At 36.5% G+C, this 22634-nt stretch overlaps 1 protein-coding gene across 1 annotated transcript in view; it reads right to left on the reverse strand.

The window, feature by feature from the left end:
• The window catches only part of WDR72 (WD repeat domain 72), a 212117-nt gene that overhangs the window by 132501 nt on the left and 56982 nt on the right, over positions 1-22634 (reverse strand). The window contains exon 13 of the mRNA XM_088840294.1: positions 19452-19654. Within this exon, the coding sequence (XP_088696420.1) occupies positions 19452-19654 (203 nt within the window). The remainder of the gene's footprint in view (positions 1-19451; positions 19655-22634) is intronic.

Below are 22634 nucleotides of genomic sequence, written 5' to 3' on the forward strand. Positions count from 1 at the left end.
TTTAAATCTATATTTCTTATTACTCTTGAAATATGACTGTTGTTCTACAAATCACAATTATAACTATTTTTTAAATGACTTTAAAAATATACCTTTTTTTAAACCTGCAGGTTCAATTTATTTAGTTCCGATTCTTGAATACTTCTTATTTGTAGTAAACAAAGAAAAACTAACCAAAGTCTCAATTATAAGACTACTCAATTTTTCAAAATGTTTTATTTCTATATTTTGTTCTTACAAGATTTATGCTACTAGAATCTTATATGGTGTATCCAAAATAATCTCTCAGCAATCCACTTACTTTCTGTAACGTGAACAGATTTGCTTGCAGGCAAGAGCAAAACAAGAGACATAACTGAGTTAAACAAACCATGCACCACTTTTGGAGAATTAACTAGTTTAGTGAGAGGAAAGATAGAGAAAAGGAAAGAAGAAAGTAAACAAAATTACCAAGGGATTAGAAGGAATATTTCAGAGCATCTAGGAATTGGAGAAGGAAATGGCAACCCACTCCAGTGTTCTTGCTTGGAGAATCCCAGGGACAGAGGAGCCTGGTGGGCTTCCGTCTATGGGGTCACACAGAGTCGGACACGACTGAAGTGACTTAGCAGCAGCAGCAGCAGCAGGACTGGGAACTGGCTAACATACTAGAAACAAAGTTTAGGGGCAAATGCATCCTTCTCAACAAAAAAGAACCATAACCACAGGTGTGTCTCAGTTTCTAAAAAGGGACAAAAATCAATACCAGCTTAAATGTTTTAGGGTTTTATAAATAATTCTGAGAACAAATGCACAATACAATCTTCTTTCTAGGCAATGAAATACCCATGTGATAGAAATCAACTAGGGGCAAAAGCTCTGAGAGAGTTAAGGAAAAAAATGACAAGTTGAAGGGTGGACAAATAGGAATTGTGGAAAATAATTCACATAACCAAATGCTGTGGACTGAAAGTGTGTCAGGAACCCCCCCCGCCCAACCCTAATCCATAGGTTGAAATTGTAATCTCCATATGATGGTGTTTGGAAATGAGGACTTTGGGACTTTGGAGATGTAGATGGGGACTATGGGACAGGATGAGGTTTGGAAGATGATTAGGTTATGAGATTATAAGAAGAGTTCAAAGATCTAGCTTGCTTTCTTTCTACCATATGAGAGTTCAATGAAAAGACAGCCATATGCAACCAGGAAGAGGGCCTTTACCTCTCCAGTTTGGGAGCACCTTAATCTTCCCAGCCTCTAAAACAATAAGAAATAAATTTCTGTTGTTTACAAGCCACAGCATCTATGATATTTTTCTAGAAGAGCCCAAGCTAAGTTTATATTTTTTAAAATTTAGAATTAATTAAGAGTTTTTGCTGATAAACTTATCTGACTTTCTACTGAAGCCAAAATATTCCTCTTAAATGTAGGGTTTCATCAGTATTAGATAATCTATAGAAAAGAGTATCTTTATCTTATCTTGGTACAAGACAATGGTAAGGATGCCATCAGAATGCTGGATAAATTTGGCTAGATCTCAGGAAAAGAAATGGTTCACTATTGTAAAAATCATAATAATGCAGAATATGAAATGTTAACTCAGACCCCAAATTCTGAATTACAGATGAAACTAAAGACATTGATATACATTTTGAGATTTTTTGTTTTAATCAGTAAGAAAAACAAGAGACATTTGAAAACCATCCTTCTTTTATAAAAGCAGAATTTACTATATTGCTTCTGCTTTTCATATGTAGTCTACTCAACATCCTATAAAAAATTCAATGAAACTAATAGAAGAAAAGTAGTAATATCAAACTCAAAATAATCTCATTTAAAAGCTAAATTATACATAGCACAGAAAATGAAGTCCCATATGCTCTCTTTGAATAGTAACTGTTTCCTTCAATTTTTAATCTCTTTCTATATATAATTATCAACTAAGATAACAAGCATATGTTGCTAAATTACTCTTCAGTCATACCCCTAAGAGATGAAAACTGACTAAAGAGATGGGCTGTAGATACACTAATTTGACTTACTCCAAACACTTTCGGTTCCCAACTATGACTTTTAAATCAGTGGTATCATACTGATGCTTTCCAAACATCATACTAATAAGCTTATATTGACCAAAAGGTCAGAAAGGCTGTCAGCTGAAAATAACTTTAGAATGGGTTTACCACTAAATAGATAAAAGGGGGAAAAATGCTTCTTTTCTCTGGAATGATTCTTAAATATATTTATATAAAGAATAATCAGTCAAACATGTATTTTGTATATATGTCTCTGTATGGCCACCAAATATTTTAGTGAATTCATTTTAAGGTATACCTATTAAATTGAAACCAATATGTAGAGAATACCCTCATGTAAGTTTAAAATGTAAAGTTAATGAAATGTCTAAGAAAGGACATGCATTATTTCAATTGACTACACACAATAAATTACCACATAGCTGGAAATTGACAAATTCAAGTGTGGAGACTACCTTCAAGAAATAAGAAGTTGGAGAAATAAGACAAAAATGTCCAAAAAGCCAAAATAGACTTCACAAATCAGAGCTCCAAAATTGAGTGCAAACAGTTATAAATTTTAGTGAAGAGAGATTACAAGATTATCTGTTAATGATGACCAAAAACAATACTTTCCAGTGGAAAGTTTCCACTTCTTGTGGCTTATTACACTCAATTATAATAGAATCATAGTATTGCCTACTGCAGAGGTTAGAAAACAATGGCCAGAAGACCAAATATTGCCCTTCTTATGAATAAAATATCACTAAACCATACAAATGCCCACTTTTTTATGTATTACCAGTGGATGTTTTGGTATTAAAAAGACAGAGTTGAGTAGTTGTATTAGAGACTATATGGTCCATAAAGCTAAAAATATTTACTATCTGAACCTTGACAGAAAATGTCTGACAATTCCTGGCCTATTCTAAATGAACAAGAATTTTAAATGTACACAAATTTTTATTTTAGACAAAACCACAATATAAAGATAAAACAGGCAATTTAAGGTGTTAAGCCTCCTTGATTCAGGTAAGTTATATTCTAAGAAAGGACCCTTTATTAAGATTGCATTGGATGTTCTTATGCCACCTCTGTGATTTTCCACTATAAATATAAGTTGCTCTCAGAACTCCAAGGTCAGGTCCAAAGCCTTCTTATTTTCCTGCAGGGCTATAAGACACTCAACTTCTACTGCTCCCACTATATACTCAGTCTCCAGGTATATCAACTTCCCATCGTTCCCCTACTCACCATTCATCTTTGCATTCTGAGCTTTTGGACTTACTGTTTCCCCCAGCAAAATCTGACTCATGCATCAAGATTTAGAACCAGCATGACTTTCTACGTTAGTTCTGTGAACAGTATGGGTCTCACCATTATAGGGTTCTAGTAGTAGTTTGGGATGTAGGTCTATTAAAGCACATGTATTGCATCATGCTGCTACTGCTAAGTCACTTCAGTCGTGTCCGACTCTCTGTGACTCCATAGACGGAAGCCCACCAGGCTCCCCCTTCCCTGGGATTCTCCAGGCAAGAACACTGGAGTGGGTTGCCATTTCCTTCTCCAATGTGTGAAAGTGAAAAGTGAAAGTGAAGTCACTCAGTCGTGTTTGACCCTTAGCGACCCCACGGACTGCAGCCTACCAGGCTCCTCCATCCATGGGATTTTCTAGACAAGAGTACTGGAGTGGCTTGCCATTGCCTTCTCCGGTATTGCATCATAGCTTTTATTAATTTTATGTTAAAAAACAGCACCAACTAACAGTTTTCTTGTAGCAGCTATGCAATAGCATCTTCTTTCTGACACTCCCTTTCCTCTAATCCTTTTACCCACATAGCAACCAAAATGATCTTTTCAAAACATAAATCAGACTACATCATTGCTTTGAAGATAAACCATGAAAAAACTCCCCCTTACTAAAGCAGAACTCAAACTCTGTACTTTGGATTAGTGCCTCCAACAGTGTCTGCCCCTACCTTACTCTCTAACACTGACTTCTAATTCTCTGATCCACTTCTCCAGTCACACTTGTTTTCTTGACTTCATTTCCTACATCAAGCTCATTCCTAATTAGATCTTTTGCAATAGCTGTTTTCTTTGCCTAGAAAACTCCCCCCTCTGCTGGCCACATGGCTGGCCCCATCTTACCATTCAGACAATTTAAATGCTACTTCCTCCTGTGACCTTCTCTAATCACTCAGCCTGGAATAAATCCCCAGGCACTGTCTATCACACTGTCTGATGTTAATTCTCCACAAAGCCTTCATCACTATCTAACATCCTTGTTCTTCTTTTTAAAATTATAGTCTAACTCCTACTAGAAATATGTCATGAGTGCCAGAACTTTGTTGAAATCTCTAGTATCAAGAAGAATGTCTGACAAGGAGAAGGAGTGGACTCTGAAGAGCCATGGGAGAAATTCTGAGTGTGATGGAAGGGGTCTATATTGTGACTGTGATGACAGATAAATTTGTCCAAACCCACATAACTATAAAATTTTAAGCAATTTAAAAAGAAGAGTGTCTGGCAGATAGGAGGTGTTCATTGTGTATTTGCTGAATGAACAAAAAATTTGCTGTTCTGCATTCCACACTATAAAACTTACATAACATACAGACATGGCTTTTCTTTCAAGTAGCTTAAGATCTAGTTGGATCTTCCCTGGTGGCTCAGTGGTAAAGAATCCACCTCCAATGCAGGAGCCGCAGGAAACACAGGTTCAATCCCTAGGTCAGAAAGATCCCCTGGAGGAGAGTATGGCAACTCACTCCAGTATTCTTTCTCCAAGAACCCCATGGACAGAGGAGCCTGGGGAGCTATAGTCCATTGGTTCACAAAGAATCAGACACAGTGAAGTGACTTGGCACACATGCACAAGATCTAGTTGAGAAGATGAGTTGTATATATACTTGTAAAATATCTAGGCAATCCATAATTAACTTACAAGTGTTTAATTAGCCAATGCACGTTTAACAGCATGCGTATATTGTAGTATGGTTAGGATTTAACAAGGTGGAGAGAAGAGCATCTCTGTACGTGGGATTAGGCAGGGAGAGATACATGCAGAGTGGAATCAGCAGGACAGCCGTGTGGAGGGGCACTGGTCTTCCTGCCATCACCAAGACATCTCCCTGGAGGAGGAAAAAGTCTCAAAGAAAGAAGAGCAAATTCCAAGAGGGTTGGTATCCTGGGAGCTTTAACACAGCACACTATCCTACAGTCCCACAGCAAGGAGTTACCCAAAGCATTTACTGTCATACACATCACGGGTAGAATCAGCCCTCTCTTCACCAACCTCTGATGAGAGGTTCAGCACATTTCAAATGATCTATGAAAGTAGGAAGTGATATTTGCCACTTGAGGGATGGAGGACTGTCCCAGAGACTTTGCATCTGGGAAATGAAACATAAATCAGGCCTCTTCATATTTATTACACTTACATTTCTAAAAGTTATTACAAATCTGTTGATTAGATTGTTGCTGGCTTTGGGGGTTTTGTATCAAGGGGAGGGCTTAGTAAAGTAATTATTTGAGGGAAGCAGAGGGCTCATGATATACAGTACAATCCTCGGGCTATTTTTGAGTGCTTATTTTAGATAACTTTGTTACAAGAAAAAGGAGTCTGAATTTACGGCAATAACAGAAACTTTTCTAGTGTAAGAAACCATTTAACCACATTGCCTTTTAATCTTCCTTTCCTGAGTCTGTATCAGTTTACCTATCTTACCTGTAGTGGACCATTCCTCCCTAGTATGCTAAATATCCTAAATTTCATCACCAGTTTTAACAAATTTTTTCTTATGAAGTTTTGAATTGATTTGGACTGGTCTCAATATCAGTATGCCTTTCAAACTTTTGAATTGATTGAAAACTTGTGTCTAAATATTGGTGAGGTAGCAGTTGTATTTCAAAAACCTCTTTGATATCACTATTTTTTTTTTTTTAACTAGGTCACTTCCCTCTGTAAGATCAAGTCACACGTAAAAACGCAATTTGGACTTCAAGCAATCGACTGACAAAGTAAATATGCATGGTGAAGAGGGGGAAGATCACTGTCCCCTTTGAGGTTATACTGTTGGGAAAGTGGGGAAGATAAAAAAATGAAATAAAAAGGATGTTGAGACAGAGAATAAGGGAAAGTGGGATGCTACTTTATTTTATGAGAAAGTGACACTGAAGCTTAGACTTCAAGGTAAAGAATCAGAGGGAAAATATTCTGGCAGATGGTAAGCAGTAGGGGAATATGAGTTAATTTAATGAGAACAAGTAGCTAGAGATTAAATATCTAGGTTATGGTCCCAGATCTATAGTTGATGTTTTCCAATATCTCTTTCTTTACAATTTTGGATTTTATTCCCAGGATGATTATAAGTCAGATGAATAATAATGGAAGGTCCACTTCTGAGGCTCTTTTCTTGCCATCTCAGGTCATGCTGGTGGAATGACCAAAGACCAGTTCATAAACTGTACTGTGTATCTGACAAATTGGGAAATCATACAGCTGAAGAATATGTGCAATCTCCAGCCCAAGATAAGCATCAAAATCAAATTTAAAACTCAGAAAATATGCTAAGAGTAGATATTGTCCCCAGTTTAGGAGCTACAATATAAATTACATAATAATAGTAATAATTAGCCATTTTAATTTTATGAACATCCTTAAATTCTACAGGAGATATTTTCCAGTGTTGATTACTCATCCAGGTGTCCAGCATGTGAAACTCCCTGAAGGAACAGACAGGGTGAAGAAGTCCAAAAGAGAAATAAGAGTTTGATTCAAATTTCAGAAATGATTAGTACCAGTACAGCTAATCAGGACAGCTAACAATTTAATAATCAGATGTGGAATGTTCCAGAACTGGAAGAAGAGAGAAGTGATTCATTAGTCACTCTGAGTTAGAATGATTCCATCTATCAGTAAAATTGTAAGATTGCCCTCAATATTCTTAGACCATAGTGAAGCATATCTTCTTCCATTTACCCAACCAGTGGTAATCTAGGTACTGCCATGAAGGAATTGTGCTGATACAACGAAGGTTCCAAATCAGCTGACCTTAAGATAGGAAAATTATCTGAGTTGTCCTGAGTTAATCACATTGAGTTTTTGAAAGCAGAGACTTTTTTATGGCTGGTGGCTGAGGGAGAAATCAGAGACTCAAGAGTACTAAATGAATTCCATTCATAAGAAGTTTTCCATTGCTGTCTTGAAGATGAAAAGGACTATATGGAAAGGAATGTGTGCCCCCTCCCAGGTTGACAGCCAATAAGAAAACAGGGACCCCAGTCCTATAACCACAAAGAACTAATTTCTGCCAATAAACTGAATAAGCTTGCAAGAGGACCTCAGACTCAGATGATATAGTAATTGCAGCCCACATCTGGATTCTAGTCATGTAAGACCCTGAACAAAGAAGCCAATGTCACACAGATTTCTGGCATAGGAGAAAGGTGATATATTAAGTGTGCATTCTTCTAAGCCTTTACTTTTGTGGAAATTTGTTAAATAGCAATAGAAAAACAAAACCACCATCATTTTGAAGTGTTCAGGTACAAGAAGCCAGAATGTTTATCAATGAGATCACTGGTTCCTAAAGAGGCAACCTGGAAGGATGATGAATACTAAGCAGATTAATCAGACAGGGAAAAGAAAAATCAGAGCTCCAAGCAAAAGCTAAAACCTATCAACTAATCACAGCAAAGCCAGGGTATCCTGAAATTCAGGGACTATAAAAACCTCCCAAACCAAATTTTATTAATAGTACACAAGATCCCAAGCTTAGTTGGCAAAGAATGTTCAAGAAGATGGGGTGGAGAAGTGGAGAAAGAACAACACAGAAACTCAACCATGAGAGAAATTTGGCAGGTTTGGCTACAGGGTCCATCAATCAGTGGATTCAGCTCTGCTGGAACTAAGAAAACAGCGACAGGAACAAGAAAGTCTTATTTCTGGCTCTGAACCCAATTTTATATGTGATTCAATCAAGACTGTGCTCCAAAATCCACCTAAGAAAGGACAGAAGAGATAATTTAACCACTTCTAGTTCTAACAGGCAACAATGCTAAAACTAGCAATAAAGGGTCTGATGAACCTATCTCCTTCCACTTCTACTTTTTATGCATCCAAATTATTATTTTAGTTCAAGGAACAAAAAAAAAGAAGATATTTGCTACCAGAGGGTAAATGGAGAAGGTCAAGTTTTGCATAATGAGATTGCTAATGGGAGCAGAGAAGAAAGTAATAAAGGTGAGTATAACTTTGTAATTTGTAAGCTTTCATAATAGCATTATACCCTGTGAGAACCATAATTTGAAAAGACACATGTACCCTAATGTTCACTGAAGCACTATTTACAATAACCAGGACATGGAAGCAGCCTAGATGTCCATCAACAGATGAATGGACAAAGATGTGGTACACATATACAATGGAATATTACTCAGTCATAAAAAGGAATGAAATTGAGTCCATCGAAGTAATGTGGAAGAACCTAGAGCCTGTCATACAAGAGTGAAGTAAGTCAGAAAGAGAAAAACAAATATTGTGTATTAATGCATATACATGGAATCTAGAAAAAATGCACGGATAAATCTATTTGCAGGGCAGGAATAGAAGTGCAGATGTAGAGAACAGACTTGTGGACACAGGAGGGGGAAGAGAGGGAGGGACGAATTGAGAGAGTGTCAATGACATATATGCACTACCATATGTAAACTAGACAGCGAGTGGGAAGCTGCTGTAGAGCACAGGGAGGTCAGCTCAGTGCTCTGTGATGATCTAGAGGAGTGGAATGGGAGGTGGGAAGGAGGCTTAAAAGAGCAAAGATATATATGTCTGATTCACAGTTCTGTGCACCAGAAATGTAACACTGTAAAGCAATTATATTCCAATAAACAAAACTAAGATCATGGCATTGGGTCCCAACAGTTCAGTTCAGTTCAATTCAGTCGCTCAGTCGTGTCCAACTCTTTGCCACCCCATGAATCACAGCACGCCAGGCCTCCCTGTCCATCACCAACTCCCGGAGTTCACTCAAACCCATGTTCATCGAGTTGGTGATGGCATCCAGCCATCTCATTCTCTGTCATCCCCTTCTCCTCCTGACCCAATCCCTCCCAGCATCAGAGTCTTTTCCAGCGAGTCAATTCTTCACATGAGGTGGCCAAAGTATTGGAGTTTCAGCTTTAGCATCAGTCCTTGCAATGAACACCCAGGATTGATCTCCTTTAGAATGGACTGGTTGGATCTCTTTGCAGTCCAAGGGACTCTCAAGAGTCTTCTCCAACACCACAGTTCAAACGCATCAATTCTTCGCTGCTCAGCTTTTTTTATAGTCCAACTCTCACATCCATACATGACCACTGGAAAAACCATAGCCTTGACTAGATGGACCCCCCCCCCCCATCACTTCATGGCAAATAGATGGGGAAACAGTGGAAACAGTGGTTGACTTTATTTTTCTGGGCTCCAAAATCACTCCAGATGGTGACTGTAGCCATGAAATTAAAAGATGCTTACTCCTTGGAAGGAAAGTTATGACCAACCTAGATAGCATATTAAAAAGCAGAGACATCACTTTGTCAACAAAGGTCTGTCTAGTCAAGGCTATGGTTTTTCCAGTGGTCATGTATGGATGTGAGAGTTGGACTATAAAAAAAGCTGAGCAGCGAAGAATTGATGCGTTTGAACTGTGGTGTTGGAGAAGACTCTTGAGAGTCCCTTGGACTACAGAAGATCCAACCAGTCCATCCTAAAGGAGATCAGTCCTGGGTGTTCATTGGAAAGACTGATTGTTGAAGCTGAAACTCCAATACTTTGGCCACCTGATGCGAAGAGCTGACTCATTTGAAAAGACCCTGATGCTGGGAACGATTGAGAGCAGGAGGAGAAGGGGACGACAGAGGATGAGATGGCTGGATTGCATCACCGACTCAATGGATGTGGGTTTGGTGGACTCCGGGAGTTGGTGATGAACAGGGAGGCCTGGCGTGCTGCAGTTCATGGGGTTGCAAAGAGTTGGACATGACTGAGTGACTGAATTGAACTGAAAGAATTGTTATAAAAAATAAAATATAAACCATCATATGCCACACATTATGTGAAAACAAAAAAATATTAAAATTTTAGTTTTATTTGGCTGTGCATGAAGTTAAACATGTGTATAAGAAAGGCCTTGCTACCTAGCAGCCTCTTATGACCATTTTTAAAATATCTGGTAGGAATAATCATACATGGACTGAAAGCTTAGGCAGGATATTACGATTTAGGATAAAACAACTGTTTCCAGATTATTATGAGCTTCATAATATGTAAAAAATTACAAATAACATAACTTATGTCATTATTTGTATTTAATGCCATGAGTACCATATGAAGATACAGAGAACTAGTTGTACCTTCAGCATGTCACTATTAAAACCGAGTTCAGAAAAATGGATGAGAATATTAGCTGGATATATTTTTTTTAATAATTTCATGCTTTTAGGTCCAATGAATAAAGCTAGTCTTAATACATTTTGTTCTTAGCAACTTAAAGGAAATATTCTATGAGAATAGATGCTTTCTTTTATGAAAATTGCTTCATGTTACATTTTTGCATTTGTTGCTCTCTTAGAGCCAGTTTTGATATAAGTTATTGGTACAGAAGTAGTGCTCCTGTTGGATTCCTTTAAGTGGGTCCAATTGGTGCTCTCAGTCAGTAAGTGATATGATCACAACTTTCCAAAAGAAAGTTTTTATTATCTTTGTTTTCTTTCTTGTTATAAGCTATTAACCCTTTTCAGTTTAGTTCAGTTCAGTCACTCAGTCGTGTCCAACTCTTTGCCACCCCATGAATCACAGCACGCCAGGCCTCCCTGTCCATCACCAACTCCCGGAGTTCACTCAAACTCATGTCCATCAAGTTGGTGATACCATCCAGCCATCTCATTCTCTGTCGTCCCCTTCTCCTCCCGTCCCCAATCCTTCCCAGCATCAGAGTCTTTTCCTGTGAGTCAACTTGTCGCATCTGAATTTTTACAAACTTCATTTTTTTACCGTTCAAGGTATCATCAAAAACGGGATATAAACAGAGAATATTCCTGATGTCAGACAGTGACTTGGTTACCAAGGAAACTCCAAGCTTCTGTAAAGGGGTAACATTTACCATTACATTTTAACCAGCAAATGTGCTCAATAACAGAACATCCAAATCCACCAAAGTGACTTTTCATCCCAGAAGATTTAGACCTCTTTCAGTAAGTTGACTAGGTCTATCTTTAGATCCTACAAGAAGCTGGCCTTAACAACTTTGGAAAGTCAAAGGGTTTTGTTTTTGTTTTTCAGTTGCAACTGAAGAAAGTAGGAAAGAAAAGAAGAAATGAGAGAGAAACAAAAAGTCTCTAAATGGTTATGGGTATATAATATGGTGTGTACATTATTACATAATTCATACTATCTAAAATATGTCCATAAAACTACTGATGATAATGGAGACAAATTTAAAGACATGCTTTAATAAATTATGCTACTCTGTCCCTGCTGCTGCTGCTGCTGCTGCTGCTGCTAAGTTGCTTCAGTCATATCCGACTCTGTGCGACCCCATAGATGGCAGCCCAGCAGGCTCCCCCGTCTCTGGGATTCTCCAGGTAAGAACACTGGAGTGGGTTGCCATTTCCTTCTCCAATGCAAGTGAAACGTGAAAGTGAAGTCACTCAGTCGTATCCGACTCTTAGCAACCCTATGTACTGCAGCCCACTAGGGTCCTCTGTCCATGGGATTTTCCAGGCAAGAGTACTGGAGTGGGGTGCCATCGCCTTCTCTGATATAGTCACTAGCAGTCTGTTAATGAAAGAAAGGAATGTCTTAAAACTCTGTCCCTAGATTAATACAAATGCAAAATAAAAATGCCTGATATGTATAACTTTTATTCAAGTTTCTAAGCTAGAATTCTCACCCACAAGTTAATTGATGACTAAAATTGAAATATTTAATCCAAGAACAAAGTTATAATCCTAGATTTCCATGTTTCTTACAGGATTGATTAATATCATGGGGTGTGGGAAAAGCTACTGAGGTCTATCTAGGCTAAATCTAGTGCTAAAGAATAGCATAAACATTTATTCAGTGAAAAGGTTTACTTTAGAATTAACAGAAGAGATAACAGTTTGTAAAATCAACAAAAATCAAAGCAGAACCAACCCTTCCTCTTGAAGAAATGAGAACTGCCTATCAGCAATTACAAAAACAGTAACATTGACCTTGAATCAGCCTTAAAGGTCTTAGTACACAATGATATTATCGGCTTTATGAATTTTCAGTTTTCTCAGTCACAAATTGAATAAATGCAGAGCTGGTCAGTAATAGGAAGACACTATTTTAACAGCTTTCACTGAAAGAGGCAATTGAAAAAGTACTCATTATACCAGCTTTTTTCACGTTAAAAATGATAGCTCTTTCAAATCCTGCTTAGCACACTTTATATGAAAATTTAATGACATCTCAAGTAAGCAATAAAAATTCAAAATCAAATTCAGTCAAAATTAATAATTATCTAAATAAATTATATTTGCAATTTAAGTAAACTATATCTGCATCAGTCAGCTGGAGGGTTTTTATACCAGGAAATTTTTTAGGATTCAAAGTAAACTCTTGAAATATATTCTCATCTTGAGTATATAATTTCACTTCCTCTTCTGTATCTTAAATATAACAGCTAGCAACAGCAGAAAAACCGAATGAAAAAAGTCCTTGTGTGTGGTTACTGTAATTAACAAATTCAATATCTATTACTGCCAGTCAGGTATCATAGCAACCCTGTATTGCTGAAAACCGCCAGAAAAATCTTCAAAACCAGCAAGACTCTGCTTTAGGGAAATCTTCAACAACACAGGGGACATTACTGCTGTCAACATCTGTGGGTGTTGCTATGGGCACAGCCACAAAGAACCCTGCCATCTATACAAAAAGGTACACACAGAGAAGATGGGAGGACACCGAAGATAAATTGATAAGAAAATAAAAAAGAAGAAATAATTGCACTGGCAATATACAATAGGCACACAATTTTGAGCCCATGTTTTACACTAATTCTTTTCTATTGTAGCTGGAGAATCCAAATTCAACTTAACTGTAATTGTGACTAAACATGAACCAGAGGGTGGAAATAATATCCTAAAACTCTGTACTTGTAACCATTTATCACATCTTAATTTGAAACTCAAAGAGAATTGCATTTAAAATAATATTTAAACTTCCACTTATAAACCCTTGATAGTCGTTTATAAATCTACAGAAGAGAAAAGAACAGGTTACCATGAACAAGAACCCAATATTGATTTTTCGGCAGTGCAGTAAGGCATCTCCATTCTATTTGGCTGCTGTCAAAGCCACTCTTTAACAGCTGGAGTCAAATTGCACTATTTACAGCAAGAGCCCTTGTCAAGTGGACCATAAGTAGCCTAACAATACACTATTCAAATGGCACTTTGCCACACAAATTGCTGACTTGATGAATAACCTATGTCAATGACTAAGGCTAATATAAAAGTTTCATTTTTATGAGAGGTTTTACATTCACACATTAAGTAAGCTTTCTTTGAAGAACTATTAGGCTATATATTTCAGGCCTTTGGACGCTGAAAATAATTAAAATCTGTTTAAATACATCAAGGGAACTTGACAACATTAATATGGATCTGGTGTTAACTACATTTGTCACACAGTCAGAACAGTGCCCTTCTGTTCCTGGCACTCCCCACCGGCACGTGCAGCACAATGCCGGACTCAGACCAGCCGCGCACCGTGAAATAGGAGCATTTTCCTTTTGTGCCTTGATTTACATGGCCAACAAATGTTTAGATACAAGCAAGGCTTTGAAGTCCTGTGAGGAAATCCAGGGTTGCTTCTGTGTGAGAGGCAGACAGCTGGACTCATTTTAATAGTGCCGCTCCTACTTTTCATAGAGACTCTGAGACCTCCTGAATTAGTTTTGGAACAAAGCTGTGATATGCTTTTCAGAGTTTTCCTCAACATTGAGGGAACTTTCTATCAAAAGTGCTTAAACTCATGCCATAAAGTGAGAAAGGAGATATCCTTCATAAAACAACTACAAAAAATTACATATTACAGAAATTTTTTGACTTGATATTTAAAATTATTATATAGAATGCTTATGAGAAATGGCTATACTCTGTTACAGATTTGTATCACCTCACATGTGTTCAAAAAGCAAATGAACTATATTTCTCCTCTACTATATATTTCTTTATCCTATCTCACCAGGAATAGTGATATCATTTAGGCACTAAGTTTTAAGTTGGGATTCACTAAACCAAACTCTTCAAAACAAAAGTCTTAATTCAATGTTTATAGATAGATTCTTATGTTTTCATGAAGGGCTTATATGTCTAGTAATAAAAATCTGTTTCCTTTTAAAATTATATAAAATTGATGCAAAATATTATCTACATTAGAAAAAATAGTCATATGCTTCTTATTATATTAAAAAGAATATATTAAAAATTACTAATAAAAAATGTGAAAATTATTCTATACTGAGGATTTATCCTTATATAACACACATTTTCAAATAAACATTATTTTTTCTTTTTTGTAATAATTTTGATAGCATATTATAGATAGTTTGGTGAAAACAGAATTAATCTACAACATGTAATATTGCCACAATGAATTATTATTTCATATTGATACACAAAAATTTTCAGGAGAAAATCTCAAATTCTACCATCAAGAAACAACTCTAGTTCCACTTTAATTATGTTTCTGTGTCATAAAATGTAGAACTAATGTTCCATTCTACTAAAGTAATAAGTAGTACTGGGATCCAGTTCTCTATTGAGGGCCTACCAGTACACCATCTGTGTTTTACAGGAGGTAGCAAGATAAAGCTCTAATAAGATTTTTCAGCAAATGTCACCAAACAGGCATCACTCTAAAGTCAACTAAAGATTAACAAAATCCAAACATATTTCTCGAAAGCTTAATTGGAATATATGTAAATGGATTATTTATAACCAATTTTATATATTTAGATAATGATGCATATTTAAGTGCATTATTTAAAGAAAATTTTATTTTAAAAAATCTCACTTGGATTAGAAAGTATAATGCACACATTTGTTTTCTACAAGGGGCAGATTTTCAAACATGAATTCCATTAATGCTGTCAGGGAACAGATTGATACAAGGTCTTTTGGATTATATTCCTCATAGTGGAGAAGAAGCTGGGATAAGTTGCTTCATTAAAAATTTATATATATAGAGAGATGGTAGGTATTGGCCGTTTTGCCAGTACTTCTCTAAGTACCTTGTGATTTCCAAGTCTAGAGAGGGCTGACTAGATCAGAAATTGGCAAATAATGGACAGTGAGTATCAAATCTGGTCCACTGCCTGTTTTTGTAAATAAAGTTTTATCTAAACACAGCCACATTCTTTTGTTTAAAATTGTCTATGGTGGCTTCTGTGCTGCAAGAACTGAGTTAAATAGTTCAAATAGCAAAAATATGGCCTACAAAGCCTAAAATATTTACCACCTGGTCCTTTACAAACAAGTTTGCTTATCCCTGGTCTAGTTCAACATTTGTCCCTAAATATTTCAACATAAAATGCAAACTACATGTGTAATTTTAAAATGCCTAGTAGCCATATTGAAAAAAAATAAAAGGAAACAGGTGAAATTGATTTTAATAACATTTTATTTAAGCCTACATATCCAAAGGGCTTCCCTGGTGGCTCAGAGGTTAAAGCGTCTGCCTCGGGAAGATCCCCTGGAGAAGGAAATGGTAACCCACTCCAGTATTCTTACCTGGAGAATCCCATGGACGGAGAAGCCTGGTAGGCTACAGTCCATGGGGTCGCAAAGAGTCGGACACGACTGAGCGACAGAACGGAACGGAACGGAACATATCCAAAACATCATTTTAACATATGGTGCTAGCCAAATTTCAAATGCTCAATAGCTATGTATGGTTAATGACTGCCATGTTAAACCTTGTAAATAAAGTAAGCAACCGGAGCTTTTGGGAACCTGTTCTACAGAAAATCAGTTTTTTTGTTTTTTTTAAAGACATTTCCAGGACATTACAATCGGTCTAAATTGTGGCGGTTAAAAAAATACTGTTTTTTTTTCACTCATTTTACAGATAAGAAGTGCAGGGAAAAAAAAAGTTAAAACCAACCAACCGTCTAACAGACGAAAAAGGACTTCCCTCATTAAAATCTGATGAGGTAACAAAGAGTTCTGCCATGTAGAGATGATTTTAGTAAGGTTGTTTATTTTTTACCTTAAAGCTAAATTCCTCCCACTGCAATTTAAACAGTTTCTATCTTATTTTATCCTCAGCAGAATCTGAGAATAGCAGTTCCCCATCACTAATATGATATTGTATTCCTTTAAATCCTTTAAGACTCTGGCCCTCTCCTACCCGCAAAGATTTTTCTTTATCTAGCTGCATATAATCGACTCCTCTAGCATGTCAAATTGGACCCATTTTTAAAATGTTTTATTGTATTTGTTGTTCTCTTTAAAACCTTTCTCTAAACCTATACGCACTCTTCAAATGCAAGAAGGAAAAGTGAATACAGAATCCTAATAAATGCCAAATGTTGCCAAACACAAAGAACTCACCACACATATTACATTTTGTTCTTCCATTTAAACAATTCATGGTACCATTTGAAAATATTTCTTTTGTGTCTCACTGAAGTCTACATCAAAAAATTCTGAAACACAGAGTAACCCTACATGTTTCTAAATTTCAGACTTATTGTCTTTTTCCCCAGCTCTGAAATGAGTGTGATTTAATCCCTCTTCTTTAAATCTGACTTTTTTTCTTATGAAAACTAATAAAGCATTTTATTATATTAAAAAAAGGAGGATGGGGAATTTATAAGCATTCTTAAAACTTTATGCTTATACAATTTATCAATAAAAGATTAAGATAGGGACTTCCTTTGTGGCCCTGTGGCTAAGACTCCACACTCTCAAAGTAGGGTAATTCGATCCCTGGTCAGGGAACTAGATCCTATATGCTGCAACTGAGAATTCGCATGCTATAACTGAAGATCCTGCATGCTGCAACTAAAACTGATACAGCCCCCTCCCACCAACAAAAAATTAAGATAAAACAGCCTTAAAGGCTTAAATCTAAGAAGATGAGATGAAGATATGCAGTACATAATAGGAGAAGCTATAACTTATGAGAAGCACAAATAAAAATAGCTCTATTTAACAGTAAGCTCAATAATAAGAGAAGTATAGCATGCTGGGAAGGATTGGGGGCAGGAGGAGAAGGGGACGACAGAGAGTGAGATGGCTGGATGGCATCACCGACTTGATGGACATGAGTTTGAGTGAACTCCGGGAGTTGGTGATGGACAGAGAGGCTTGGTGTGCTGTGATTCATGGGGTCACAGAGAGTCGGACACGACTGAGTGACTGAACTGAACTGAACTGAACTGAATAGCATATAGAACAAAGGAGGTGGTAGCCCTGTCTAATTCAATTCTCCAGCTCTGTAGAGAGTAAAAATTGGGAGATTATAGTCATCCAGGTAAAGGGTAGCAGCTAGGAAATAAAGTTGGAATCAACCTAAGAGTAGGAAAACAAGATCCCAGGATTTTATTACTTTTTGGAGTCAAAAGACAGAAACAAAATTACATAAAGAAATATATACTGTTATCACCACCTAAAAGGTAGCTCTGAAGTCCTCCAAGAAACTGAATGAAATAGCAATCAGCTTACCTTCTGGGAATTAAACTAGTAAAATAGGCACTTGATAAATGAGATGTGCTCCTGCAGACCCTAGGCACCTGACATGCAAGAGTCAAGAGACATATCCAAGTTCCCATCTACTGTTCTAGCATATACTTTCCACTATAAGATACACATTCTATTGTAAACAAAAAGCAACAAAGTCATATTAAGATGGAATACATGGCAGTCTGATGGTCTTACTCACTGGGCTTTGATTACCTCCGTCTTAAAATATGTAATAGAAGTGTGGTTCAATCTCCCACTTAGGAGAGACTAAGACCCTATCACTTTCAACTTCAGTTATGAATGTTAAAAATTTTAGTATATTGATATAATTGTCCTTATAAAACATGACTCCTTGGGAATTCCTTGGGAGTCTAGTGGTTAAGGCTCTGAGCTTCCACTGCAGTGGGCACAGGTTGGATCTCTGGTCAGGGAAATAATGTCCCACTTTCTACACAGGGCCAAAAAGCAAACAAAAACCCCATGATTTCTTTAAATAAGAACATGAAAAACAGATTTGGAAAATATGAAAACAATTATACTCACAAAAAAAGAAATGAAAAAAAAAAAAAAAGCTGCAGCCAAATCGCTGGTTTTAACATCTGCAGGAGAAAGCATAAACGTAGGTGGCCTAAATGGAGTCTTAAAGAGGGAAATCAAAATTTAGAAATTTTTCAGTGTATACCAGCCTTGACCAATAGAGACAGTACCCTGATGGGGTGACAGCAACCACTGCATTAGCTTTTGAGAGCTCAGGGCTCTGACTTGAAGCCCATCAAGGAATCCTCTGTTAAAATTCCACCTCCCCATTCTCCCCCCATGCTATGTAGCTTTGCTACAGTGAGACTGTGCTGAGCAATGAACTGCAATCATATTTATCATTGTAAATTAAATAATTGTCATTCTAGTTTACGTATTCATTTCTTGGGTGTTTGGTTAGTGTGATTCAGTTCTCAAAACAGTTGACAAACACTGACCTCACTGATAAAATCTAAATCTAAACTTTAAACCTAAAAAGGTGATGCTCATATGCTGGTGCCTCCACCTCAACCCCTGCAGCTTTGAGGCACAGTTTAGCAGCCATCTTTGTTAAAGATGACACATCCTCTCACTGCATATATATATATATATTTTTTTTTTTTCCACTTAGGTATTTGACCTCTTCTTAATTTGCTTATCACAAATAAAAACAAGAAGGCATCAGAAAAATTAGATCATTGTTTGAATTCTTTTGATACACTTAGCATCTCTAGGATTATTAGCATGTCAGAATTCTAAGCCTTATTTAATACACAATGATGGAGTTTGTGTGAAACTCAAACTCCACAATGATGGAGTTGTGTGGGGAAAAAAAAAAAAGGAACCAGACCACAAAATATAGGTTTCCACCACCCCCTTTCATTAAAAACCATCTAGAATTCAAGAATTCATATAAAATTGGCTCAATATTGATAAGCCAGAACATGTCTTGATCAAAAAAAGAATGCTATACTCATTCAAAAGTAATAATAATACTATGCTCCAAAACTTATCCCAATTTACCCAAGGTTGCTTGGAAGGCATGTCCGGTAGATACAATCATCTCCGAGTTGTTATCTTTGTGCTGATTTTTGATGGGCAGATATTGATGAAAGCGCATTACTTCTTACTTGGGACTAGTAATGTTTGCTGTGAGCAGCAGCTTGATTTGAACTTACCTTACATGAAGACTCCACTTGCAGACCAGGGCAAGGTATTGGCCCAAACTGGGATGAGCTGGAGGACCTCTGTTCTACACTTTTGTGCTTATGTGTCTCTGAGGCCACTGGAAATATAGATTCAGGCTTTGAAAGCTGTGAATCATCACAACAGTTAAGAATAATCTTTGCTCTTTCTCCCGTTTCATGTCTTTCCAAAGTGCCTGAAAAACAAGATTAGAAATAAAAATTTATGCAAAATATTTACCCCCAAAGAATGAAAAGAAGAAACCACTCTTAACATAAAAATCACAATTCTTTCAGTTATCATGCCTTACTATCTCCTTGCAACCAAAGGACAGCCTGGATCTTCCTCTAAATTATCAAATCATCGTTTTATAAAGGCTAAAATTATAGACTTGAGACACTCATATTCCTCTTTGTGCTCTTTCGTCCACTGAAATCAACAGAGCATTCAATAGTCATTAACAGTAAAATCTCCTACTTATTATACAGTATGCAAGTGATCAATAACAAACAACTATGGAATATTTCAGTGCTGTCCCCTAGTGTTCCAACTCACAAACAACAGAGAATCCACAGTGCTTTGCTTGGGTTCCCAACCTTAAAATGTCTCTATTGGTAATACAGCATTTAAGTGGGGGGAATAATAACACAGATGCCTGATGCCTTCATCTTCAGCAGTTCAGGCCTCTCTAGGTTTTTCTGGCTGGTGATGGTATTGATGATGCTGTTTAATATTTTAGCTTTTATTTCTTATTCTATTAGGAAAGAAAAAAAATTATTTTGCCCTCTTCTCTGCCATTCTTACAGTTTCAGAATTTCAAGGTACTGACAAGTGGAGTTTAAAGTTAAAAGAAACAAGTATAAAATGAGCAAAAGTGTCAGAAAAGAATTCACAGTGTTTTTATAAAATACATTGTCATAACACTCAGTGAAATCTCAATAAATATCAATTAATCATGACCACTGCCTCATATCAGTTATGAGTTCTTTTATTACTCATACTATATTAAATATATACTCTATATCCTATTAAGTAAACTGGTGGAGGAAAATTAACTTTACATAGAATCTAAACACAAAACTTTAAATATTATTCCTTTCCTACCAAAGAAGAAAGAAGCAGTCGTATAATAATATTTGCTAAGAAGGAAAAAGATCATTCTTATTGACAGTATTAAGAAAAAATAAATTTAAAGCAATTACAATAAGAAAATAGAAATAATGCTTCTATACCCCTATGTCTTTAGAATATATAGGTAGAGTTGAAGATTATGACTATTCAAACCTTACTCATTTCTCCTTCTCTCTTCCAATATCTTTCCTTTTCAGCAACAAACTACCTTGAGTTAGTGCTTTGGATTCTGAATCATTAATAGCTACCATGCTAAAATATTGGGCAGAAATTTAGTCTCTGGTCTTTTGACCGTGATATCTTTTCATTACAACATTTCTTCATTAATGAATTAATGTCTTTAACATATAAATCTTACAAATGTTATTTCTCTAAACTTTCCTTTTCCATCAAGATAGATACACCTTCAAGTAAAGCAGGCAGCAACACCAAGAAAATCTTTTCTGTTAAGGATGACAATAAGAAGAGTTTCTCAAACCAAAGATAACAGTTATTACTACAGCTATTATTACTTTCTAAAAATAACTGTATTCCAGAACTTGTAGCTGAAACATCTAAAATACACTTTCTTTGTGGAGTCGTCTCTTTGAATATGATGTCACCATGGATATTTTTTTCTCATAAGTTTTTTGTGACTATTCAAACTATAATATGGAGTAAAAAAGAATGACTCAAGCCTGCTCCCCCTGGAGTTACGGAGAATCTAATGATAGTGCGGAGGCAAGGAACACCTGAAAATTAATTTGTTATAATATGTAAAGTAACACATAAGTTCTTTCCACTCCAAACTAAAAACCTTCCACTCTAACAAATATGGAGCAATTAATTTTGTGAGCAATAGTTCCCACTTTGACTAATTATTAAATATTCAAGATGATTAGGAGCGTCCCAGGTGGTGCTAGTGGTAAAGAACCTGCCTGCCAATGCAGGAGATGTAATGAAAGAGCTCAGGTTTGATCCCTGGGGAAGATTACCTGGAGAAGGGTCTGCCAACCCATTCCAGTATTCTTGCCAGAAGAATCCCATGGACAGAGGAGCGTGGCAGGTTATAGTCCATAGGGTCACACAGAGTCGGACATGACTGAAGGGACTTAACATGCAGAATGATTAGATTATTTTGTTTCAAAGAACTAGTTGAAGCACAAATGTGGTAAGGAGAGTGGTTAGAGAGAGTTGATTTCTTCAAAAGTTACCATAGACAAATAATTGTCTTTTTATTCTCAAATGGCTGCAAAAAATGTATTTGCTTAATTATAATGACATTCTTCAAGGCATATCTACTCTCTGCTTTTCCTTTTTAATTGAAGTACAGTTGGTGTATGATATCTTATAAGTTACAGGTGTACAATATAGTGATTCACCATTTTTCAAAATTATACTCAATTTATAGTTATTATAAAATATTGGCATGTCCCCTGGGTTGTACAATATATACTTGCAACTTATTTTATACCTAATAGTTTTTACCTCTTAATCCCCTACACCTACATTGCCTCTTTCTCCTAACCTGTCCCCAGTGGTAACCACTAGTTTGTTCTCTATATCTGTGAGTTTGCTTCTTTTTTATTATATTTACTAGTTCATTGTGTTTTTTAGATTCTACATAAGTGATATCATGCAGCATTTGTTTTTCCCTGTCTGACTTATTTCACTTAGCATAATACCCTCCAAGTCCATCTATGTTGTTGCAAATGGCAAAATTTCATTCTTTTTTATGGCTGGAGTACTATTCCATTGTATGTATATACCACATTTTCTTTATCCTTTCATCTGTTGATGGATATTTAGGTTGCTTCCGTATACTGGCAGTTAATAAAGCTGTTATGGATATGGAGGAACATGTATCTTTTCAAATTAGTGATTTTGTGTTTCTCAGATATATGCCCAGGAGTGGAATCGTTGGGTCATGTGGCAGTTCTGGGTTTCCCAGGTAGCTCAGTTGGTAAAGAATCCACCTGCAATGCAGGAGATGCAGGAGAAGTGGGTTCGATCCTTGGGTTGGGATGATGCCCTGGAGAAGGAAATGGCACCCAACTCCAGTGTTC

This window comes from Moschus berezovskii, chromosome 9, assembly GCF_049115385.1.
Source record: "Moschus berezovskii isolate FMDL1 chromosome 9, NW_MosBer_1.0, whole genome shotgun sequence".
NCBI lineage: Eukaryota > Metazoa > Chordata > Mammalia > Artiodactyla > Moschidae > Moschus > Moschus berezovskii.